At 37.6% G+C, this 19915-nt stretch overlaps 1 protein-coding gene across 1 annotated transcript in view; it reads right to left on the reverse strand.

Moving 5' to 3' along the window:
- UTRN (utrophin) overlaps nucleotides 1–19915 on the reverse strand; it is a gene marked incomplete in the record, with an annotated part of 519651 nt that overhangs the window by 48998 nt on the left and 450738 nt on the right. Inside the window, 4 exon segments of the mRNA XM_070073468.1 lie at nucleotides 1116–1227; nucleotides 5227–5393; nucleotides 8002–8159; nucleotides 13391–13476. Of these exon segments, the coding sequence (XP_069929569.1) occupies nucleotides 1116–1227; nucleotides 5227–5393; nucleotides 8002–8159; nucleotides 13391–13476 (523 nt within the window).

Genomic DNA, 19915 nt, shown 5'->3' on the forward strand with positions numbered 1-19915 from the left:
ATTAAATTCTGGGGCCAGGAGGATATTCATATTCATTGACTCAGATCATCCTTTGCTAGTGTTTATTCTATGAAAATGCCATTTATGTAATATATTGAGAGTTATATTCACAAAGATACTTATTAGAGTATTGTTTGCACTATCAGAAAATTGAAAACAAACTAAATGTCAAAATTTAATGGAATGGTTAGGTAAATTACAGTAATTCATTCAATTAAATATTTTATAATTAGAAAAAATTACTATGTGACAACATGGGGGAACATGTACTATAAAAATTGTTGAGTGAAAAAAATCAAGATTAAAAATACATAAATATAAAAATTTTTTAAAATGAAAATATAGGAGCTGGTGCTGTGGCATAGTGGGGAAAGCTGCTGCCTGCCGTGCTGGCATTCCATTTGGGTGCTGTTTCAAATCCTGACTGCTCCACTTCTGATCCAGCTCTCTGCTACGGCCTGAGAAAGCAGAGAAGATGGCCCAAGTCCTCAGGCCCCTGTACCCATGTGGGAGACCTGGAAGAAGCTATTGGTTCCTGGCTTCAGATCAGCCCAGCTCCAGCCATTGTGGCCATTTGGGAAATGAACCAGTAGATGGAAAACTTCTCTCTCTGCCTCTGCCTCTCTATAACTTGATTTTCAAATAAACAAATAAATAAATCTAAAAAAAATCAGAATATAAAAAAGGTTTTATTTGGGAGCTATATTTATGAATGACAATTTTAATATTTTCATTTTCTATATTGTTGCTAATGTGAACATGATATTTAATTATGAAAAAATATTTTAAATCTGTCTAAAAGCAACATAATTTTTTAGTATGTTTTGTGGGTCACTGTGTGTTATTAAAGGAACTTGCTACCAAAAAAATTAATTAAGCTGAAAATCAAAATACAGTTATAAAAATAATTAATACATTTTTACTGAAAGATAACTTTTCTGCATCAATTAATTCAAAGTAGATGTGTTAAAAGAAAACAAAACAATAAAAAATAATCTTGAAAGTGATTTTATCCTACGAAATTGTTATCTAAATTTTTAGAGATTAGTTAATTCAAAAGCAGTGTATAATACCACACACACACACACACACACACCGAGTAGTTGGGGACTCACAGGTATACAGTATTCCACCATTGGATAATGCAACTTGTGACCTTTTGCTGTTCGACCCGAGAAGAAGCAACTCTGGCAAACATCATAGTTAAAATGCTTTAGACTTCTATACCTAGAGAGAAGAAAAGAAATATCATGGAGTTGCATGCCTTTTACTTAGTCCAAACCAATCACTTGAGACAAAGGATTCCCTTCATCCAAATCACCAAGGAAATAAAAGGTAGATTTGCCACAAATATGAAATTTACTTAGTTTCTCAACTTCAAATGAGGATGAAGAAAAAACTTCCTGTCAAGTAAAAAAGCAAAATATAAGTTTTTGGAGTTCAAGTCTCTACACTTCCCTGTGTTTAGACAAGACTAGAAGGACAATATCCATGTCAGAAGATTTCCTGTGAAGTTTGAACATGCATGGGCAATGGTTAAGAAGAAAAGAGTTATGTTCATGAGCTTGACACCTCAAATTTTAAAATGCTATCAATAAGAAACAAGTCCTAAAATTTCCCTACAAGGTATTACCTTTAACCATGACCATTTTTGTATTTGGTTGAAACCAGTCATTAGAAAAAAATTAAAAGAAATATCTTGCAACAAAGCAAACTAATAAAATCCTAGATCACAATGCAATCTTAAAAGCAAATAGAATTTTTAAATTTCTTGCAGAAGAAAATTCTGTACATTGACTTCAATTTACAGGATCTTATTGTAGGAAACGGAACTCCATTTAGGAAGTTTCTATGGGTCTGAGAGCAAAATACCTTCTCTCAAATCTTCCATTCTGCTAACATAGTTGGTGGAACTAAGAACATAAACTATATTCATATCTGCAGAAAAAACAAATATAAATGATAGTGCACATAGAAGGAAATGAGAAACAGAATTTAAAGGTCAGATGAGGTTAATATTGTAAACTACTTAGTGCTGAGTAGCTTCTAAAATGACCTGCAAAATCATCTAAAAGCTGATCTGAAGAAAATCAATCTGTGTATACCACAGACTGGTACTCTACAAGGACTGTAGCTGGTTTGAAGCCATTACCTAGCCTAGCAACGTTTTCACTTATCAGTATGGCTTCAGAAATCTGATTGACATTTCCTTTTCTGAATGGAGTCTTGCTTGTTGCTGGCTATTCCTTTCTTTGCTGGCAAACTCTGGCAATGTTCGCACATTTTAGCAATTCAATTGACCCTACAAAAAATACTGCTTCTCAGGCTCTCCCACTGTTGGTGGTGAGGAATGCAGTACAAGGCAAAGGCACTGGGTGTGAGCTCCAGGTGAAATGCCAAGCTATTGACTAGGTTGGAAAGAAGCCGGCTTTCTCTTCCTGGAAAATGGCCCTGACATCTGCAAGAGCCATCTTGTTAGCATGACGAGACTGGATGGAAGCCACACGCTAGGAAATACAGAATACACAGACAGAAAGCAGAATCCAGCTGACCAGGAAGTAGTCATGACAATCTTGGGTTGTGGATTCCCACACTTTGTTTACATGAAAGTTAACTGGGGCCTGCGCTATGGCATAGCTGGAAAGCTGTGTCTGCAGTGCCAGCAGCCCGTATGGGAGCCGGTTCAAGCCCAGGCTGCTCCACTTACAGTCCAGCTCTCTACTGTGGCTTAGGAAAGCAGTAGAAGATGGTCCAAGTCCTTGGGCCCCTGCACCCATGTGGGAGACCTGAAAGAAGCTCCTGGCTCTTGGCTTCAGATCAGCACAGCTCAGGCCATTGCAGCCAACTGGGGAGTAAACCAGCAGATGAAACACTTCTCTCTCTCTTTTTCTCTGCCTCTCCTCTCTCTGTGTAACTCTGAATTTCAAATAAATAAGTAAATCTTTAAAAAAAAAAAACAAAGTTAACTAATCCTCTAACTTATTTATGCTATTATTCAGCACTTAATCTGATTCTAACTGAAACAATTCCAGGCTTATAAGACATTCTGTAAGTCTAAGATTTAGATAAAAATTAATTTGGAAGGAATTAGTCAAAAAAAAGCAATATTTATAAAAGTACAGATAAAGCACACACATACAAATACATACACACACATGCATGGGCACTTGTGTGTGTGTGTGTGTGTGGTGGGGGACCCCTTGGGATGACCCATCCTATATTGGTGTCTGGGTTTGAGTTCTAGCTCCACTCCTGATTCCAGCCTCCTGCTAATATACACCATGGGAGGAATGAGGTGATGCTTCTCAATTAGTTGGCTTTCTACCACTGGTGTGGAAGAACTACACTGAGTTCCTGGCTCCAGGTTTGGCCCAGCAGTGCCCAGCCCAACCTCACTTGCTGTTAGGCATTTAAAGAGTGAACCAATGGAGGAAGGTGTTCATTTGTTCTCTTTCTCTCAGATAAAAAGTCAAAAAGTAAGTAAAAATAAATAAATTTTTAAAGTTTGCAGAAAAAATGAAATAAAAGATAAGGTTATTTTAATGTAAAAACTTATAAATCCATAGTTTTTTCACAATTTGCATTTTCTACAAACTTTTTCAAGGTCTCTTGTGTTAACAGAATAGTAGGTTGATACAGGAAAAGCCTGGATAAAGTAAAAATTATCCACTAATTTACATACTTGTCTATATTATTTCTGAATTCAGCCTTCCATTCTTCCTGTAGCTTCAGAGAAAAAGGTATCACTTTACAACCAAGAGCTAATCAGACCTACTGTGTCTTGGCTCCACTTTACTGTTGGAGTTGTTCTTACCTTCACTCCCCACCATGCATAATCTTTGTGTAATAATTAAGTCATCATTAGTTTATAGAAACCTTTGCTTGATCTTATCCCAAAACCAAGTATCAACTCCAAACATATTTCTTTCATTAAAAAATTTAAAATCTTAGATGTATGATACTCTCAATATATTGAAAAGTAAGAGAACTGATGCATAGACCTGCTCTCCCATATGATCTTTAGAATCTGTCCTGTAAATCCGTTTCTTCAGTTTCCACAACATTACGCTTCTTAATTTCTGTTAAGAAACATGTTCATCTTTCTCTTCCTCACATCTTTCAGGTTTGCCTTGCTCTGAGCAACACCATTGTCCAGGTCTTCCTGATATTCTCACATGGAATAATGGAACAATTCAATGACACCTGTATGGATTAATTAGCTACTATTCCACTTAACAATGTCACTGATAATAATGAAAATGTGGCTCGTCTCCTTCAGATCCAGCATCCTACTAATGTGCACCTTGAGAGGCAGCAGATGATGGCTTAAGCACTTGTGTTCCTACCAGCCATGTGGAAGACCTGGAGATCCTGGCTCCTAGCTTCAGCCTATCCTAGCCCTGGCTGTTAGCCATCTGGGGAGGGAGCCAGCAGATGGAGGATGCTTCTCCCTCCATCTCCCTTTCAAATAAAGTGAAAACAAATCAATCAAAATATAAAAGGCCCAATTATTACTGAACTCTTATTCTATTTATGATAGGTATTACCCTAGACAATTTTCGTATATTAACTATTCTTATGAGACAACATTTATACCCTACAAAGATATATTCTAACAGGTCAAAAGGACCGCAATTGCCAAGATACTTCATCTTGGGACAAATCATAGGCCCTGGACAGTCTTCCTTGGGGTCACAAACTGGTAAGTCTGACATACTGATTACATTAAAATATGGTGTTTAGCAATGTTCCAATGAGAAGGTGAACAATAAAGTTAATCCATTTCACACCAAACTTGGCAGACATAACACAAAGGAATTTGATTACTTCTCTGCTTGTATTTAAATGTTGCTTCTTCCTTACTATGTGTGACCCCCAAAGACCTTGAAACATTCATCAAATTACATCAGCACTGAATATTTACAATAACTCATAAAATTATTGCTCATGAACAATTCTGTGACCTAAGTAAAGAGAAACTCATAAAAATCTCAGGTTCTGAGCCAAAGTAGCATAGATAACAATCATGATAATAGTCATAAAGCAAGCTTCATATAGTGGTTATACGGAGGAATGCCAGTTTGGAATGGATCCAATGTCCCAAGCATCCTGTTTATCTAGAAGGCAACCCCACAGATGAGAATAAAGGGTAAGGGTTGATGGACATACAAAGATTACACAGATAGAACAGGAAAGGGCTCTGCCACCTCCAGCAGCACACCTCACCTGAATCCAACAATGGGACATTCTTTACAGATGTTGCATTTGGCCTGGTGTTTTGCAGTCTCAGCTGCTGCCACTCTGTGCAGAACCGGCAGCCACACCATGGACTGTGGTTCCAAACGCATCCAATCTATGAACTCTTTCACACTGATCTCTGGCTTGTTGTTATTCTGGCAAAGAAACAAACAGAAGAAAAGTGTAGAACATGTCTTCATATAAACTCCAGCAGGTGCTACTGCTTTACAGAGGAAAGTCACACAGCATGTCTTCCAAAAGTTCAAGAAGAATGCATATTGTCTTTGGAGCCCATTTTCATCAACCTTACAAAAGAGTTTGCCTGTTTTCAACTAATTAAAAGGCAAAGCGAGAGCAAGAGAATGAAAGAGAGAGTGAGAGAGAGAGAGTGTGTGTGTGTGTGTGAGAGAGAGAGAGAGAGAGAGAGAGAAAGGAGAGAAAGGGGGGAGGGAGAAGGAGGAGGGAGGGGAAGAGAGAGAGAAAGAGACTGGTTCACTTCCCAAAAGCCCAGAATAGCCAGGGATGGGTCAGAACAGAGCCAGGAGCCTGGAACACTAGGGTGGCAAAGGCCCAAGAACTTTAGCCATCACCTGCTGCCTTCCAGAATCCATTAGCAGGAAGAAGGATTAGAAGAGCAAAGAAGATGAGACTCAAACCAGCATTGTAATATGGGTGTGGGCATTCCAATCAGCTGCTTAATCCACTGCACCACAATATCGACTCATTTTTCATGAAGCTTTTGAAGCACCCTTATATAACTGTATCCACATAAGTCACAAAATCTTTAAGACTCTTCTAGCCAAGAAAATTCCAGCCTAAGACACTTCCAGGTTATCTTTTCACATAAATAAGTCTATAAAACTCATTCATGTCATACAGTAAAAATTTGTAAAAGACTCACTAATAATTTCACAAACTTGAAGGTCATTAAGTATGTGAAATAAAGCTATTAATCCTGTGTCTTGCTCCAGTGGTGTTACAGTATAACATTTGAGGCAGAGTGCTATGAATTTACTTTGCAGGATTTTTAAATTTTATCATAATAAATCCTAAACAATTTTCATATGTGGAAACTTAAATTTCTACCAATATCACTCTCCTGCTGTTGTTGAGGTCATTCTATGAACCAACTCATGTGACTATAAATCATACTTAGAATTTTCATTTGGCATTTTGGGTATTTCTAAAATAAGAAAAAGGACCATTATAAAATGTAATAGCCCATGACATTGATTCTCCTCAAAGATATGGTGTGAGCACTTTTTTTCTCAACAATGACAAATCATTGGCTGTGCTTTGGCTTCTGCTTTATGCAAATGGATAACATCAGTAGTGATGTTTCTAAAATGTGTTATACACAGTAAGCATTAAAAAGAAATGAAAGGGCTTTCCAGTAGAAAATTAGTCACTTAGATCTGTATAAAACCTTGTACATCATTCTCCTTTTGTACATATATTCTCAAAGAAAAGACTGCTTTAAATTAAAAAAAGAAACATCTTGCCTACAATGATCTCAAGGCATTTTTACTGATTTCACAAATATTCATTAAGATAGCTACAATGTTCAAGGCCCCACTCTCCAACATTTACATTGAAACCTAATCCCCACAAGCATAGAATGAGGAGGTGGGGGCCTGGGGAGATGGTTAGGTGATTTCCCATGAATAAATTAGTGCCCACCAGTCAGTTTTCTGCTATTATAATAGAATACCTGGAACTGGGTAATTTATAACCAATTGAGGTTTATGTAGTTCATGATGGGGTGTTAGATCTAATGAGGGCCACATGCTCCTTTAATTTGGCAGAAAGTACAAAGGCAAGTGGACACATGTGAGAGACAGAACACGAATGAGCTTGCTTGCTAACAGCCAGTCCTTATTGTAACCACCCAGTCCAACAACAGTGAGCACTCACTCAGTGGAGAAAGGCAATGATTCACTGATGAGGGCCCCACCTCTCAACACGCTACAGGAAGGAATTAATATTCCAACAAAAGAACTCAGATCATAGCAGCGCCTTATAAAAGGGGCCCCAGGGAGCTTATTCACCCTTTCCACCATGTGCTGAAGCAACAAAGAGGTACCATCTATGAACCAAAAAATCAATCATCACCAGACACCAAACAAGCTGGGGCCTTCATCTGGGACTGCCAGATTCTTACCTTCATGGAGCTCAGGCTCACTGAGATGCAACACACAACTAACTACACAACTTAGTGTGTGATTAGAATCATAAGAAACATGAGAAGGAAAAGGTAGAGGTATTAAGGTGAATACAGTAAGGAACACAGTAGCATCAAAAGATCTTCAGAGAATGTGCAAGTTAAGGTAGCTCTAAAGATTGAACAGAATGAGTGATGAGAAGGGATGTAGGTGTCGGAGGGGAGGAAAAGCCTTCAGTCACTGGGCACATAACCTAAGGCACTGACAGAAAAGTCTAAGAGCTATGACAGGATGGCTGGAAAGCAGACAGCAGTGGGCTGGATAACACAAGATGAGGCCAGGGCAAAGCAGGACCAAATCATGAGTATCTTGTAACAGAACATGTGAATGATTTTAGGTTTTATTCAAAGAAAATGAGTAAGTCTTTTTGCAGAGGTTGTTATGCCTTGAATCAAATGTGCCTTCAGAAATGAAATACAAACCAATTAGAGTGGTATTCGGAGACTCCCACCATTTGACTCTAGCCAAGTTCCCCATTCCATTTCTCAGAACGTTCTCAATTCCCTTCCCCAACACATCCTGTATCCCACGTCCTGTTCACCTGTTGGAAGCAGCTGCGGACACTGGGCTCGATGTTACTGCCTCCAAAGGCTGCCACTTCTCCGAGCTGCCGAGGGATCTGGATGGCATCGTGAAGTAAGAGGCCGAGCTGCCTCTGGTCACACATCTCTGTGGGCCCTGCCACCTCCTTGAAGAGATCTGCAAGAGGGAGAGGCAAGAGGTTCACTTCCATCTGCTACACTGTTCTTTACTTAAAATATATCTTTGGTGACGTGGTTTGAACTGTGTAGAAAAGAAATTTCAGGGTGATGTGAGTCGGGTGATTTTAATGCTCTGAGCTTCACATTCTGTCTGTAAAAGCGAACTGGTGAGCCACATGCTTCTTAAAATAATGCTGTGTGCACTTCAAAAAGTTCAAGGAAATGGAATTCAAGATAATGTGTTTTTTCCTATGAACATTTTGAATATCCCTCAAATAAATAGGTCAATCAGTTAAAAAAATTCCTTTTTAAATGCTACAATAAATTTATGAGGGTTAATTTAAATGCTTACAATAAAGGTTTCCCTTCTTACTGAGAAAGACAATGAACCAATGGGCTGGCATGGTGGCACAATGGGTTGAGCCGCTGTTTGTGATGCCAGCATCCCATATCAGAGTGCTGGTCCGAGTCTCAGATGCTCTGTTTCTGATCCAGCTCCCTGGCAATGTGCCTGGGAAGGTGGCCGGAGACAGCCACCTTGGGCCCCTACCATCTATGTGGGAGATCAAGAGGGAGTTTCAGGCTACCGGTTTTTGCCTGGCCCAGGCTAGCTGTTGCAGCCATTTGGGGAACAAACCAGTAGATGAAAGATGTCTCTGTCTCTTCCTCTCTCTGTCATGCTGCTTTTCAAATAAATAAACAAATCTTTTTAAAAAAATTTTTGAAAGAAAATGAATCCAAACAAATCTTCTTTCACGACTAGTTAAAGGAATAAAAATGTATTAATAGCAACCCTTTAAATTTTAACACATTTATTTCCACTGGGGCCAGTGTTGTGGCTTAGCATGTTAAGCCTCTGCCTGAGATGCCAGCATCCCAAATGGGCACTGGTTCAAGACCCCACTTCTACTTCCTATCCAGCTCCCTGTTAATACACCTGGGAACACAGCAGAAGATAGCTCAAGTCCTTGGGCTCCTGCACCCAGTGTGGAACCCAGAAGAGGCTCTATACTCCTGGTTTCAGTGTGGCCCAGCATGGGGAGTGAACCAGTGGAAGGAAGATCTCTCTCATGTGCTCTGTTTCTCCCTCTGTCTTTCTCTGTAACTCTGCTTTCAAATAAATACACAATAAAAATTTTTGAAAAAGATTTGTTTCCATTTTGAAATTCAATATTTTATTAAACATAAATATAAAACCATTCAATAAAAATTAAACTATCATTCTCAGTGAAATAAGCCAGCCCCCAAAAGACAAATATCATGTTTTCTCTGATATGTGGTAGTTAAATTAGAATACAAAAAATTGTATAAGAAGCAGACATGATTTGTGGAACAGTGGTCTTTCTACGTTTTACTTGTTGAACATTATATTTAGTGACGCATTAGGCTTGTGACTACAAAGAAAATAATGGTTTTGAAAAATTAAAGAAAAAAAAGGAAGGAGAGAGCTTGAAGGAGGGAGAGAAAGACAGAGGGAAATATGGTTATCTTCCTCAAATTGTATCTAAGAAATACATGAAATCTGTTCTCTTTATATTCATAAAAATGTTAAAAGAAAATTTTTTTTGTCTCTAGCCATAGGCAAATAATACAAACACAACCATTGCATAGGCTATTTAATATAATCAAATACTCTCAAATATGTAATTCTCCAATCTAGACTAGCATCTTTTCTTCTGTGTACCCCAATTACAACACAATTCCTAAGAACTTTTGATGTTTTTGTTTTCTATTTCTTTTTACCCCACCCCATGATGTGTGATTCTTCGTCTCCTTTCACATTGCCAATAGGCTCTTGATTTTTAAAATAAACACTCCAAAGCCCCAAGAAAATGTATTCTATTAAATACAAATTTTACCATATAAATATATTAAATATATAAATAAATTCAATGTTCTATTAAACATATATCATCTTATTAAATATATTTATATATTATCTTTCTCTTAAATATTTCTATGGTCAAATCTATTTTACATAAGAAACACTTGAAGTATAAGTAGGTATACATTTTCTTTTTAGGGCCAATCTGCTTCTTATTCCTTATACCTATAAAAATCATTTGCTTTAAGTAATAAAATATATTTTTTCAAATTTAAATAACTCATTAACAAAATTTATGTATTCTTTCACATAGTACTTAGGATTTACCACTGACTGGAAAAAACACTGACATGTTTCATACTTTTTTAAATTAAATAAAATTAGCTTTCTCTTTTTTCAAATATTTGCTTATTTTCAATTGAACATATATAATATTTTGCACATAAAAACTATTACAATATTTCTGAGAATAAGGCTAATGTACTAATAAAAATAACTTCAAATAGGAAAAACTTATAAATAGTGTCAATCCACTTCATTGTAGAAATTAACATTTTTGGAAAGAAATTTTCAAGTTCTAAAAATTCAAAAGAACAAAAACCCAAGCATTTTTCATGTGAAATTTCCTAAAAATAAGTGACTGATGAACAAATGTTTATTAGATTCTAAACATTTTTTCAAACAATACCTGATAAATGAATATCAGACAAAAATCATATTATTTTCTTTCTTACTTATGAGGAAAAATGCTAGCTGAACAATCAACAATGAAATTTTTTTTTTAATGTGAAAGGCAAAATTACAGAGAGAGAGCGGGAGATCTTCCATCTATTGGTTCACTACCTAAACGGCCATAAAGGCTGAGGCTTGGCCAGGCTGAAGCCAGGAGCCAGGAGTTTCTTATGATCAGGGGTCCAAGCACTTGGGCGATCCTCCGCTGCTTTCCCAGGCACATTAGCAGGGAGCTGGATCACAATTACACAAATTACACAATTTGAATATTTTAGTGAGACACAAAAAAGCAGTGTCATGATGTTGGACATGGATCACAAGAATGAACTCACAACTGAAAACCAAATTCCAATAAATTGGCATGGAAAAAATAATGCACCTGGCCATTCAAAAGGATGCTCTGTCAATGTGTTTTTGCTGAGGTAAAGGGAGGACAGGTTATTATGAGGATCAAGAATCAAGGGATTTTCTCAGGGAGGCACCTAGAGAGAAGGAAGTACAACTGGGGTGAAGATGCTGACATCAGCCATTGCAAAATCAATGTTCAGATGGATTCCAATTGACCCTGATAGTGCTTTGCCATTGAGTTTGAAGAGCAAATTGCCTTTGAATATTAATTCTAACAAAGGAAGCAATAATGAGGAAATGTTCTGATGTCACTGGGGAAATCAAAACTCAAATCAAAGCTGCATAGGCCCTCAAAGTAAAAGGCAAAACATACCCAGAACATTTCCAGGGTCTCAATAGCCCAGTAAAGATTTGGATTAAAGAGTGAGCCCAAGAGGTTCCTTATTTAATTAAGTACTAAAATGACATACTTCATGGATTAAATTAAAGAGATTTTCTTTGCAGGGGCCTCTGCTTCCTCTGCCATCATCTGAAAGTTTAATGTTGACTTAAACAAAATATGAGCTTTGAGTTTGAATGTGAATTTATTTCAGAGTAAATTCACCATTGTCAAGTAACTGTGTCTTGCAGAGAGTCCTAATTCTTTTAGGATCACATAAAAACCCCAATCACAGATAATGGAAAAATTCCTTTTCTAAACTGATCGCAACTTGGAGTTTTGGAAGTTGGATCTCTACACCACCCTGATCCTGAAGACTAGGAGAAGACTGGAGAAGCCGCCATAGAACAGAAGGCTGGCGTGAATCTTGTTCTGCCTGACTCCTGAGCTCTCACTCCACCAAGGCTCTTCATCTCCTGATGCTACATTCAGCTTTTCATCTCACACAAATCCACATCATTGTGTCTTGACACAGTTGTCCAACTATGTAAGAAAAATAAGCCACCATTTTGTAGACTTGAAATTTAAAATTAAACAATCACACACCAACCCCTCAAAAAGTGTTCAGAAATATCTGGGGATACTTCAAAACAGCACTTGGAAAATGGAATTAAAAGACAAGTTGATTTGGTGCAAAAATATTTTAAAATTCATGCATATGCAGAGCCTTTAAGAAGTTCATGTAAACTACATATTATGAAAACATTATTGATGGATTTCAAAAAAATTTTACTCCAAAATAAACATATTAAGCTTCAAATTTTCTGGAGTTTTCTTCGATATATGTTCTCTATGACATGACACTAAATGTACCTGGGATGACATACCCTCTTTACTTTAAATTTCTCCACTCATGAAATATCCCAACCCTCTCCCCATAATGTATGGATTTATCTGCAAAGAATCATCTGAAAAGGTGCATGACAGGATCAAGATACTCACATTTGGAGATAAAATTAAATCAAAGCTATGCTATAGTTGTTAAGAGTTTGGAGACATAGCAGCAATGGCTATCATTTATTTAACTGCTATTTCTAGGTCCTTAAAACATGCTATCTCCAGTTCCTTTTCAACTGGGAATTATTAGCTACATTTTTCAGTTGAAGGAAATTCACTACACTTCAGCTTCTTGAAATGTGAAGTGGGTGTAATATTATTTATTGGCTTGTGTTCAATGGGATCCTGTAACCTACCCAAGGTCACTCAGCCACTAATTGGTAGGGATTTGAAGGTAAAAGTCCCTGGCTCCCAAGCAGTGCCCTTTCTAACACCTAGACACTTTCATTAACTGACAGTTTAAGGGATACCACTAAAATATTTTATAAATACAAAAAAAGCAGCAAAATAAATTTTACCACTTTTTATTTTACCCCAAGTATAAAATGAAAATTTTAGCATTAGTATCTGTATCCATAAAAGTTCAAGTTCATCTTCTAATTTTTAGTGTTAGAAGTAAACAAATTTTTTTTTTTACAAACCTGAGATTTGGTGTCAAAACATCTTGGATTTGATTCTAGTTCCATGATTTAGTAGCTTTGTAGCCTTTGACTAGATTCTTAATCTCAGGAATAAATTTTTCAATAGAAAATGGAAATCACAGTGCTTACCAGGGAGAGGGTTCCAGGAAGTTAAGGAGATTTGGTTTGTTTTTGGTTCTCACTCCATTAATGCACCTCACCTCTCCCTCCCCTAATCTGCTTTGCAATTCACGCAAATCCCAGTTTGTTTGCTCTGTTGCCCTGTGTCTAGCATATTATAAACACTGATAATATAAAAGATATGGAAACTACTTTTGTAGCAAATGATAAGAAATAAGTCTCCCCAAAGTTGTTACGAACATCACTACTTTTACAAACACTTTTGGTATAAGAAAGATGTTACATACATCTGTATTTTTCTTCTAAGAGACCTTTGGAGAGAGACATCAATCCAATCTTCAGACTCTGCACTCTAATTTTTCCAGTTCGACCCCTAAAATTAAAAAAATCCCATCATATTAGATGTATTTAAAATTGTAAACAGTATGATATTCTTGAATGTCTATTTTCTTGAAGGTAAACCATTAAAGATAATTGGATCTTAAAGACGTAACTTTTCTATCCAGTTTTAACAATTAACATTAAACCTGTACCATAACTTCATGACATATTTTAATGCTATGTTTGTCTAATGGAAGAATACACAGCCTAAAATCACTTTCTACACAACACATGAACTTAGATAATCAAATTAAAGTGAATGAGAACAAGAACTATAAAGTTGAAAAGATTTCATTATCTGGGGCTGCTGTGAAGCAGCAAGTTAAGGGACTACCTGTGATACCACATCCCATATCTGAGCACTGTTTTAAGTCCTGGCTACTTCACATACAGTCCAGCTCCCTGATAATAAGCCTGGGAAAGCAATGGAAGATGGCCCAAGTACTTGGGACCCTGCCATTCACATGGGAGACCTGTAAGGAGTTCTAAGCTCCTGGCTTCCAAGGGCTCAGCCATTTGGGGACTGAACCAGTGGACAGAGATCTCTGTCTCTCCCTCTCTGTCACTTTGTTGTTCATATAAAACATAAATGAATATTTTTAAAGATTTCATTTTCACAAATACTGTGAATTTAAACTCTATGCTCATAATTACAAATGCAATATTCAACATAGGTCTAATGCTATATATAATATGCCCATAAGTGATATAAGGGTACTCCAATAAATTTATTTTGGTATAAAAGAGTTTTTTAAATCCATGCACATTCTTTTCACAATGTGTATTTTCCATGAACAGTCAGAAGATTTCTTGTTTAGAGAAGTGAATCTTAGAAACTAACTAGAAAGTTATCCATATATTAAGTGCTTAAAACTTGCAAATGCTTAAAATTTATTATCCTCATTTACTTAGGTCTCTGTCAATGTAGTCTTTATAGTTGTCTACCGCAATTTTAATAGTTTATGTTCTCAGGTGTGAAATCTCTGGTGAAGTATCAAATTATAATTAACAACAGAATAAATCAGCTAATCAACACCAAGAAATCATTTTATATAAACCAATGAGAAGCAATTTTAACTTCACTTAAAAATTGGCTAGAAATAGGCCGGTGCCGCGGCTCACTAGGCTAATCCTCCGCCTAGCGGCGCTGGCACACCGGGTTCTAGTCCCGGTCAGGGCACTGGATTCTGTCCCGGTTGCCCCTCTTCCAGGCCAGCCCTCTGCTGTGGCCAGGGAGTGCAGTGGAGGATGGCCCAGGTGCTTGGGCCCTGCACCCCATGGGAGACCAGGAAAAGCACCTGGCTCCTGGCTCCTGCCATCGGAACAGCGCGGTGCGCCGGCCGCAGCGCGCCGGCCGCGGCGGCCATTGGAGGGTGAACCAACGGCAAAAGGAAGACCTTTCTCTCTGTCTCTCTCTCTCACTGTCCACTCTGCCTGTCAAAAAAAAAAAAAAAAATTGGCTAGAAATAAATTTTTACTTTATCTTTAAAAGCAGAGATCCTCATTCCAACACTTATCAAAGAATTACTGAGTTGTCTCTCAGATATTGGTCATAGTACTAGGTTCTAGGAATGGAAAAAGAGCTACAAAAATTACTAAGATACAATCCTTGCTACAAAATAACACACAGTCCACAAAAAGTCTTTACTACTATTTTTACTATTTCAGATTCAAGATCATTGTTCAGGGTTTCATTTTAAGCTTTCTCACAACAGCTTAAATTAATTAACTAATTAATTTGAAAAGCAGAGCTACAGAGGCAGAGATATAGCTATAGATATAGATTAGAATAGATAGATAGATAAAGATAGATAGAGATAGATAGGTAGATAGATAGGTATCCTTTACTACTAGTTCACTCCCCAAATGCCTGCAACAGCCTGGTCTGGGCTAAGCCAAAGCCAGGATTCAGGAACTTTATCCAGATCTCCCATGCTTGGGCCCTTTTCTGTTGCTCTTCTGGGAAGGTGGATTGGAAGTGGAATAGTAGAAACTCAAACCAGCACTCCAATATGGGATGCCTATTTTATAAACAGCCTCTTAACCAGTTAGTTGCACCACAAGGCATGCCCTTATGAAATTTTTTTAATACACAAGCACAGGACACTTAAATTCTATAATCTGATATTTATACAATAAAACGAATACATAAAATTTAGTAGTTCATACTATTTTAAGAACAGATAGTTGGGGCTGCGTTGGGGCACAGTGGGATAAGTCGCTGCCTGCGATACTGCCATGCCATATGGCCACTAGTTCAAATCCCAGGCACTCCACTGGCAATCCAATTCCCTGCTAATATGCCTGAGAAAAGCAGTGGAAGATGGTCCAAGCCCTTGGATTCTTGCCACCCACTTGTGAGAACCAGATGAAGTTTCTGGTTCTTGCCTTTGGCCTGGCTCAGTCTTGGCCATTATGGCCTCTTGGTGAGTGAACCAGCAGACAGAAGACTCCCCCCCCCCCCACCTTCTCTCTAACTAGGACTTTCAAATAAACAAATCTTAAGAAAAAGAATAGGGACCAGCACTGTGGCGTAGTGGGTAAAGCTGTTGTGCCAGCATCCTATGTAGGCACCAGTTCGAGTCTCAACTCTCTGCTATGGCTGGGGAAAGCATCAGAAGATGGCCCAAGTCCTTAGGCCTCTGCACTGCATGAGAGACCTGGAAGAAGCTCCTGTTTCCGTAGGCACCAGTTCGAGTCTCAACTCTCTGCTATGGCTGGGGAAAGCATCAGAAGATGGCCCAAGTCCTTAGGCCTCTGCACTGCATGAGAGACCTGGAAGAAGCTCCTGTTTCCTGGCTTCAGATCGGCCCAGCTCTGGTAGTTGTGGCCATTTGGGGAGTGAACCAGTGAATGGAAGATCTCTCTCTCTCTATGCCTCTACCTCTCTGTAACTCTGGCGTTTCAAATAAATCAATCAATCTTGAGAAGAGAGAGGAGAGGAGAGGAGAGGAGAGGAGAGGAGAGGAGAGGAGAGGAGAGGAGAGGAGAGGAGAGGAGGAGAGGAGGAGAGGAGGAGAGGAGGAGAGGAGGAGAGGAGGAGAGGAGGAGAGGAGGAGAGGAGGAGAGGAGGAGAGGAGGAGAAGTGAAAAGAAGAGGAGAAGAGGAGAAGAGGAAAAGGAGGAAAGGAAGGAAGGAAGGAAGGAAGGAAGGAAGGAAGGAAGGAAGGAAGGAAGGAAGGAAGGAAGGAAGGAAGGAAGGGAACAGATAGTTTTATCATGTTACTTTGAAGTACAAACTGCCAAAATATATTTAAACTTTGATTTTATTGGTAAATTTTATAATAAATACAAAGAGATATTCCATTATCAAGTTAAAAAATTTAATCAAATTTCTGTATATATAAACCATGACATGTAAAGTATAAAATAAAAAAAAAGAAGAACACACTTGGGGGTTGGGGAAATGTTCTTTTCAAAATAGTCCCTCAATAGGCAGAGTTTATAATCTATGTTCAGACATATCAAACAAGGGAGGTTATTAATCTAACAGTTAGGATACTGTTTAAGATTTATCATATTAGAATTATAACTATAAACTACACAAAATCTGTTCTCTTTATATTAACAAAAAACTTTTCAAAAGATATTCATATGCCACATCAAAGTATCTGGGTTCAATATCTCCTCTGGTTCCAGACTTCAATTTCCTACTGATTTTGATCATGGGTACAGCAGGGATATTCAAAGAATTAGGTTCCTGCTTCCCTCATGGGAGACCTGGATTGAGTTCCCAGCTGATGGCTTTGGCCCAGCTCTGACCATTGTGAGCAATTTGGGAATGAAACAGGATTGTAGTGATGTCTATGTGTGTGTGTGTGTGTGTGTGTGTGTGTGTCTCCTTGCCTCTCAAATGAATTTTTAAAATTACATGGAAATGTATCAAACTTATTGATCCTCTGCTATAAATGTGTATAACATTCAGTATTGATACATGAAATAATTAATATATAAATGTTAAAACAGGGTCAACGGTGTGATACCGTGGATTAAACTGTTGCTTGGATGCTGGCATCTGATATTTGAGTGCCAGTTTGAGTCCTGGTTGCTCTGCTGCCACACTGCTGCCTTCTAATGGACTTGGGAAAGTATCAGATGATGGAACAACTACTTGGGCCCCTGCCACCCATTTAAAAGACCAGGATGGACTACCTGGCTTCTGCATTTGGCCCAATCCCAGCCATTACAGCCTTTGGGGAGTGAACCAGTAGATGGAAGCTCTCTCGCCCTCTCTCTTCTTTCTTTCCCTTTCATATAAAATAATTTTTTCAAAAATATTAAAGTAAATATAGCCTGTATAAGCAGAATTTCTAAATAAATATACTCATTCCAGTTTCTAACAATTACAGGAATGTTAGTTTCAAATTAACACAAAAGTGAGCCATGCTACAAATTGGGTTTCTACTTCATATTTTTATGTGTATTCCAATTATGACACGAAATAGTTTGTTTTCTTCCTTTCAAAAAGCAGTAAATTTTCATTTTCTGTACTTGGTCAGATATGGATTTACAGAAGATAACAAAGGGCTGTGTGAATGGAGTGGGGCTGGTGCCTGAATGTGGCTACAGAAAATGCAATCCTCTAAGGGAAAAATCATCAAAATGATACGCATTAGACCATGACCTCCAGTCTATCACGACAATACAAGATCATCAGGAAAACAACTGAAAATGTCAGTCATCTAGTCATCTGCCATCCACAGTTATGAAAGCTCACAGTGACCCAGCATTGTTATAAGAATTGTAAGGACAAAGAAAAAAGCAAAAGATACGAATCCGACCTATGACAAGCTCACACACATACTGGAGAGGTAAGGCAAGAAAACAATGAGAGAATCATAACAAAATATGAGGTCCATCTTTATGTCTGGAAATAAAGAATGATACAAGATGATTGTAGCTGACTACTTATTAGTGATTAATGATTATTCTGAACTGTCATCAGTCTCTCACAACATCTAATACAAAAGATAAGTCTAGAATCAGACATTGAAGGCATGACACAGCCGCTGTCCTAACACAGAAAAAGTCCAGTATCACAGGAGAAGCCTGAGCAGAGACAGAAGCAGGGTGGTGAGTACTAGCACCAGATACAGCAGGGTGGAGCAAGGATTGAGTCAAGGCTAATTGGTTGACCATGTGGTACAGGCTGTGTGGGATCAGACGATGTGAGTAAGATATTTAGATTTGAGAGAGAAAGGAGAACTAATCAAATTTGTTGGTAACATAGCCCAATATTTAAGTATTTGGTTCCCGGATAGCTTTCATAAGCAACTACTGAAATTGGTTTCACTGGAAATATATGCACCATACAAAATTTTACCCACCTAGAAGTAGTGGGGAAAAATACTTACTGAAGCAAATGAAGTTAATATTTTCTGGATAGAGCAAAAAAGTTAAGCTAAGTGTCCAGACTATTGCTTTAAATTATAATTTAAACACTTGATTTCCACTAAATCTAGAAAGAATATTGTGAAATTAATACTTTTTAGCTTTGAAAGACAAAGACTGAGTTAGGCTGTGAATTCATAAATGGACTCAATCTTTACATTTTATAAAGTCATTTTACATATATTAGTTCATTTGCCTTTTACAATCACTGCATAAAAACTCTGCATAGCAGAGTTTTTATCTCAGTTTTTCAGATGAGAAATTGAGATGCCAAAGTTAAGTGGCTGCCAAGTCACATAGAAACCAGAACAAAAAAAATCTGAATTTTTATCATCCACAACAGATAATGATTTTTCCTCACAAAATTCAGAATATTGACAGAAACTGGGTACATATTAAAACATTAAAGACACAGCTTACTTATTTCATAAGATACTATTTTACCAAAATAAGACAATGTGGTAAGAATAATTGAATGATGATCAAAAACACCCTGAACATTGGTCTTTTTACTTCTACAAATATGCAATCGTTGGCTGTTGGTAAATGGTCTTGTCTCACTGGACAGGTTATTCAGTTGGTAAAATAAGAGGGCAGAATGGAAGATGATTCAAGTCCGACTTTAAGAATTCTATGATGCTGTGTGTATGTCCCTCATTATTTCAAGAACCAGTTGACACTAAAAATGCCAGCTCTGGATGCATTATACTACACAATGAAATGCAGTCAAAGTATGTGATTAATGGAAAGAATATCAGAATAGTTGAATAAATGGGAGGGCTAAAACAGATGCCATCTATCTGACTCACAGTCTCCTTAAAGTCTCTAATGTCTTGATGCATTGGAGAGAGCAGACTGTACAGTGAACGAGATTCTCAAGGGGGAGCGATGGCTTGGAAAGAGCTAATAAGTATTGTTTAGGTAAATGAATTAGTCTTGGTTATTAGAGAAACATAGATAATCAATTGTGGCCATTTGAGACTATTGTCCTAAGTGTAACTTTTGTTATTTCCTTAGGTTAATTCTTAGGTTAAAATTTCT

Source organism: Oryctolagus cuniculus, chromosome 5 (assembly GCF_964237555.1).
Source record: "Oryctolagus cuniculus chromosome 5, mOryCun1.1, whole genome shotgun sequence".
Taxonomy (NCBI): domain Eukaryota; kingdom Metazoa; phylum Chordata; class Mammalia; order Lagomorpha; family Leporidae; genus Oryctolagus; species Oryctolagus cuniculus.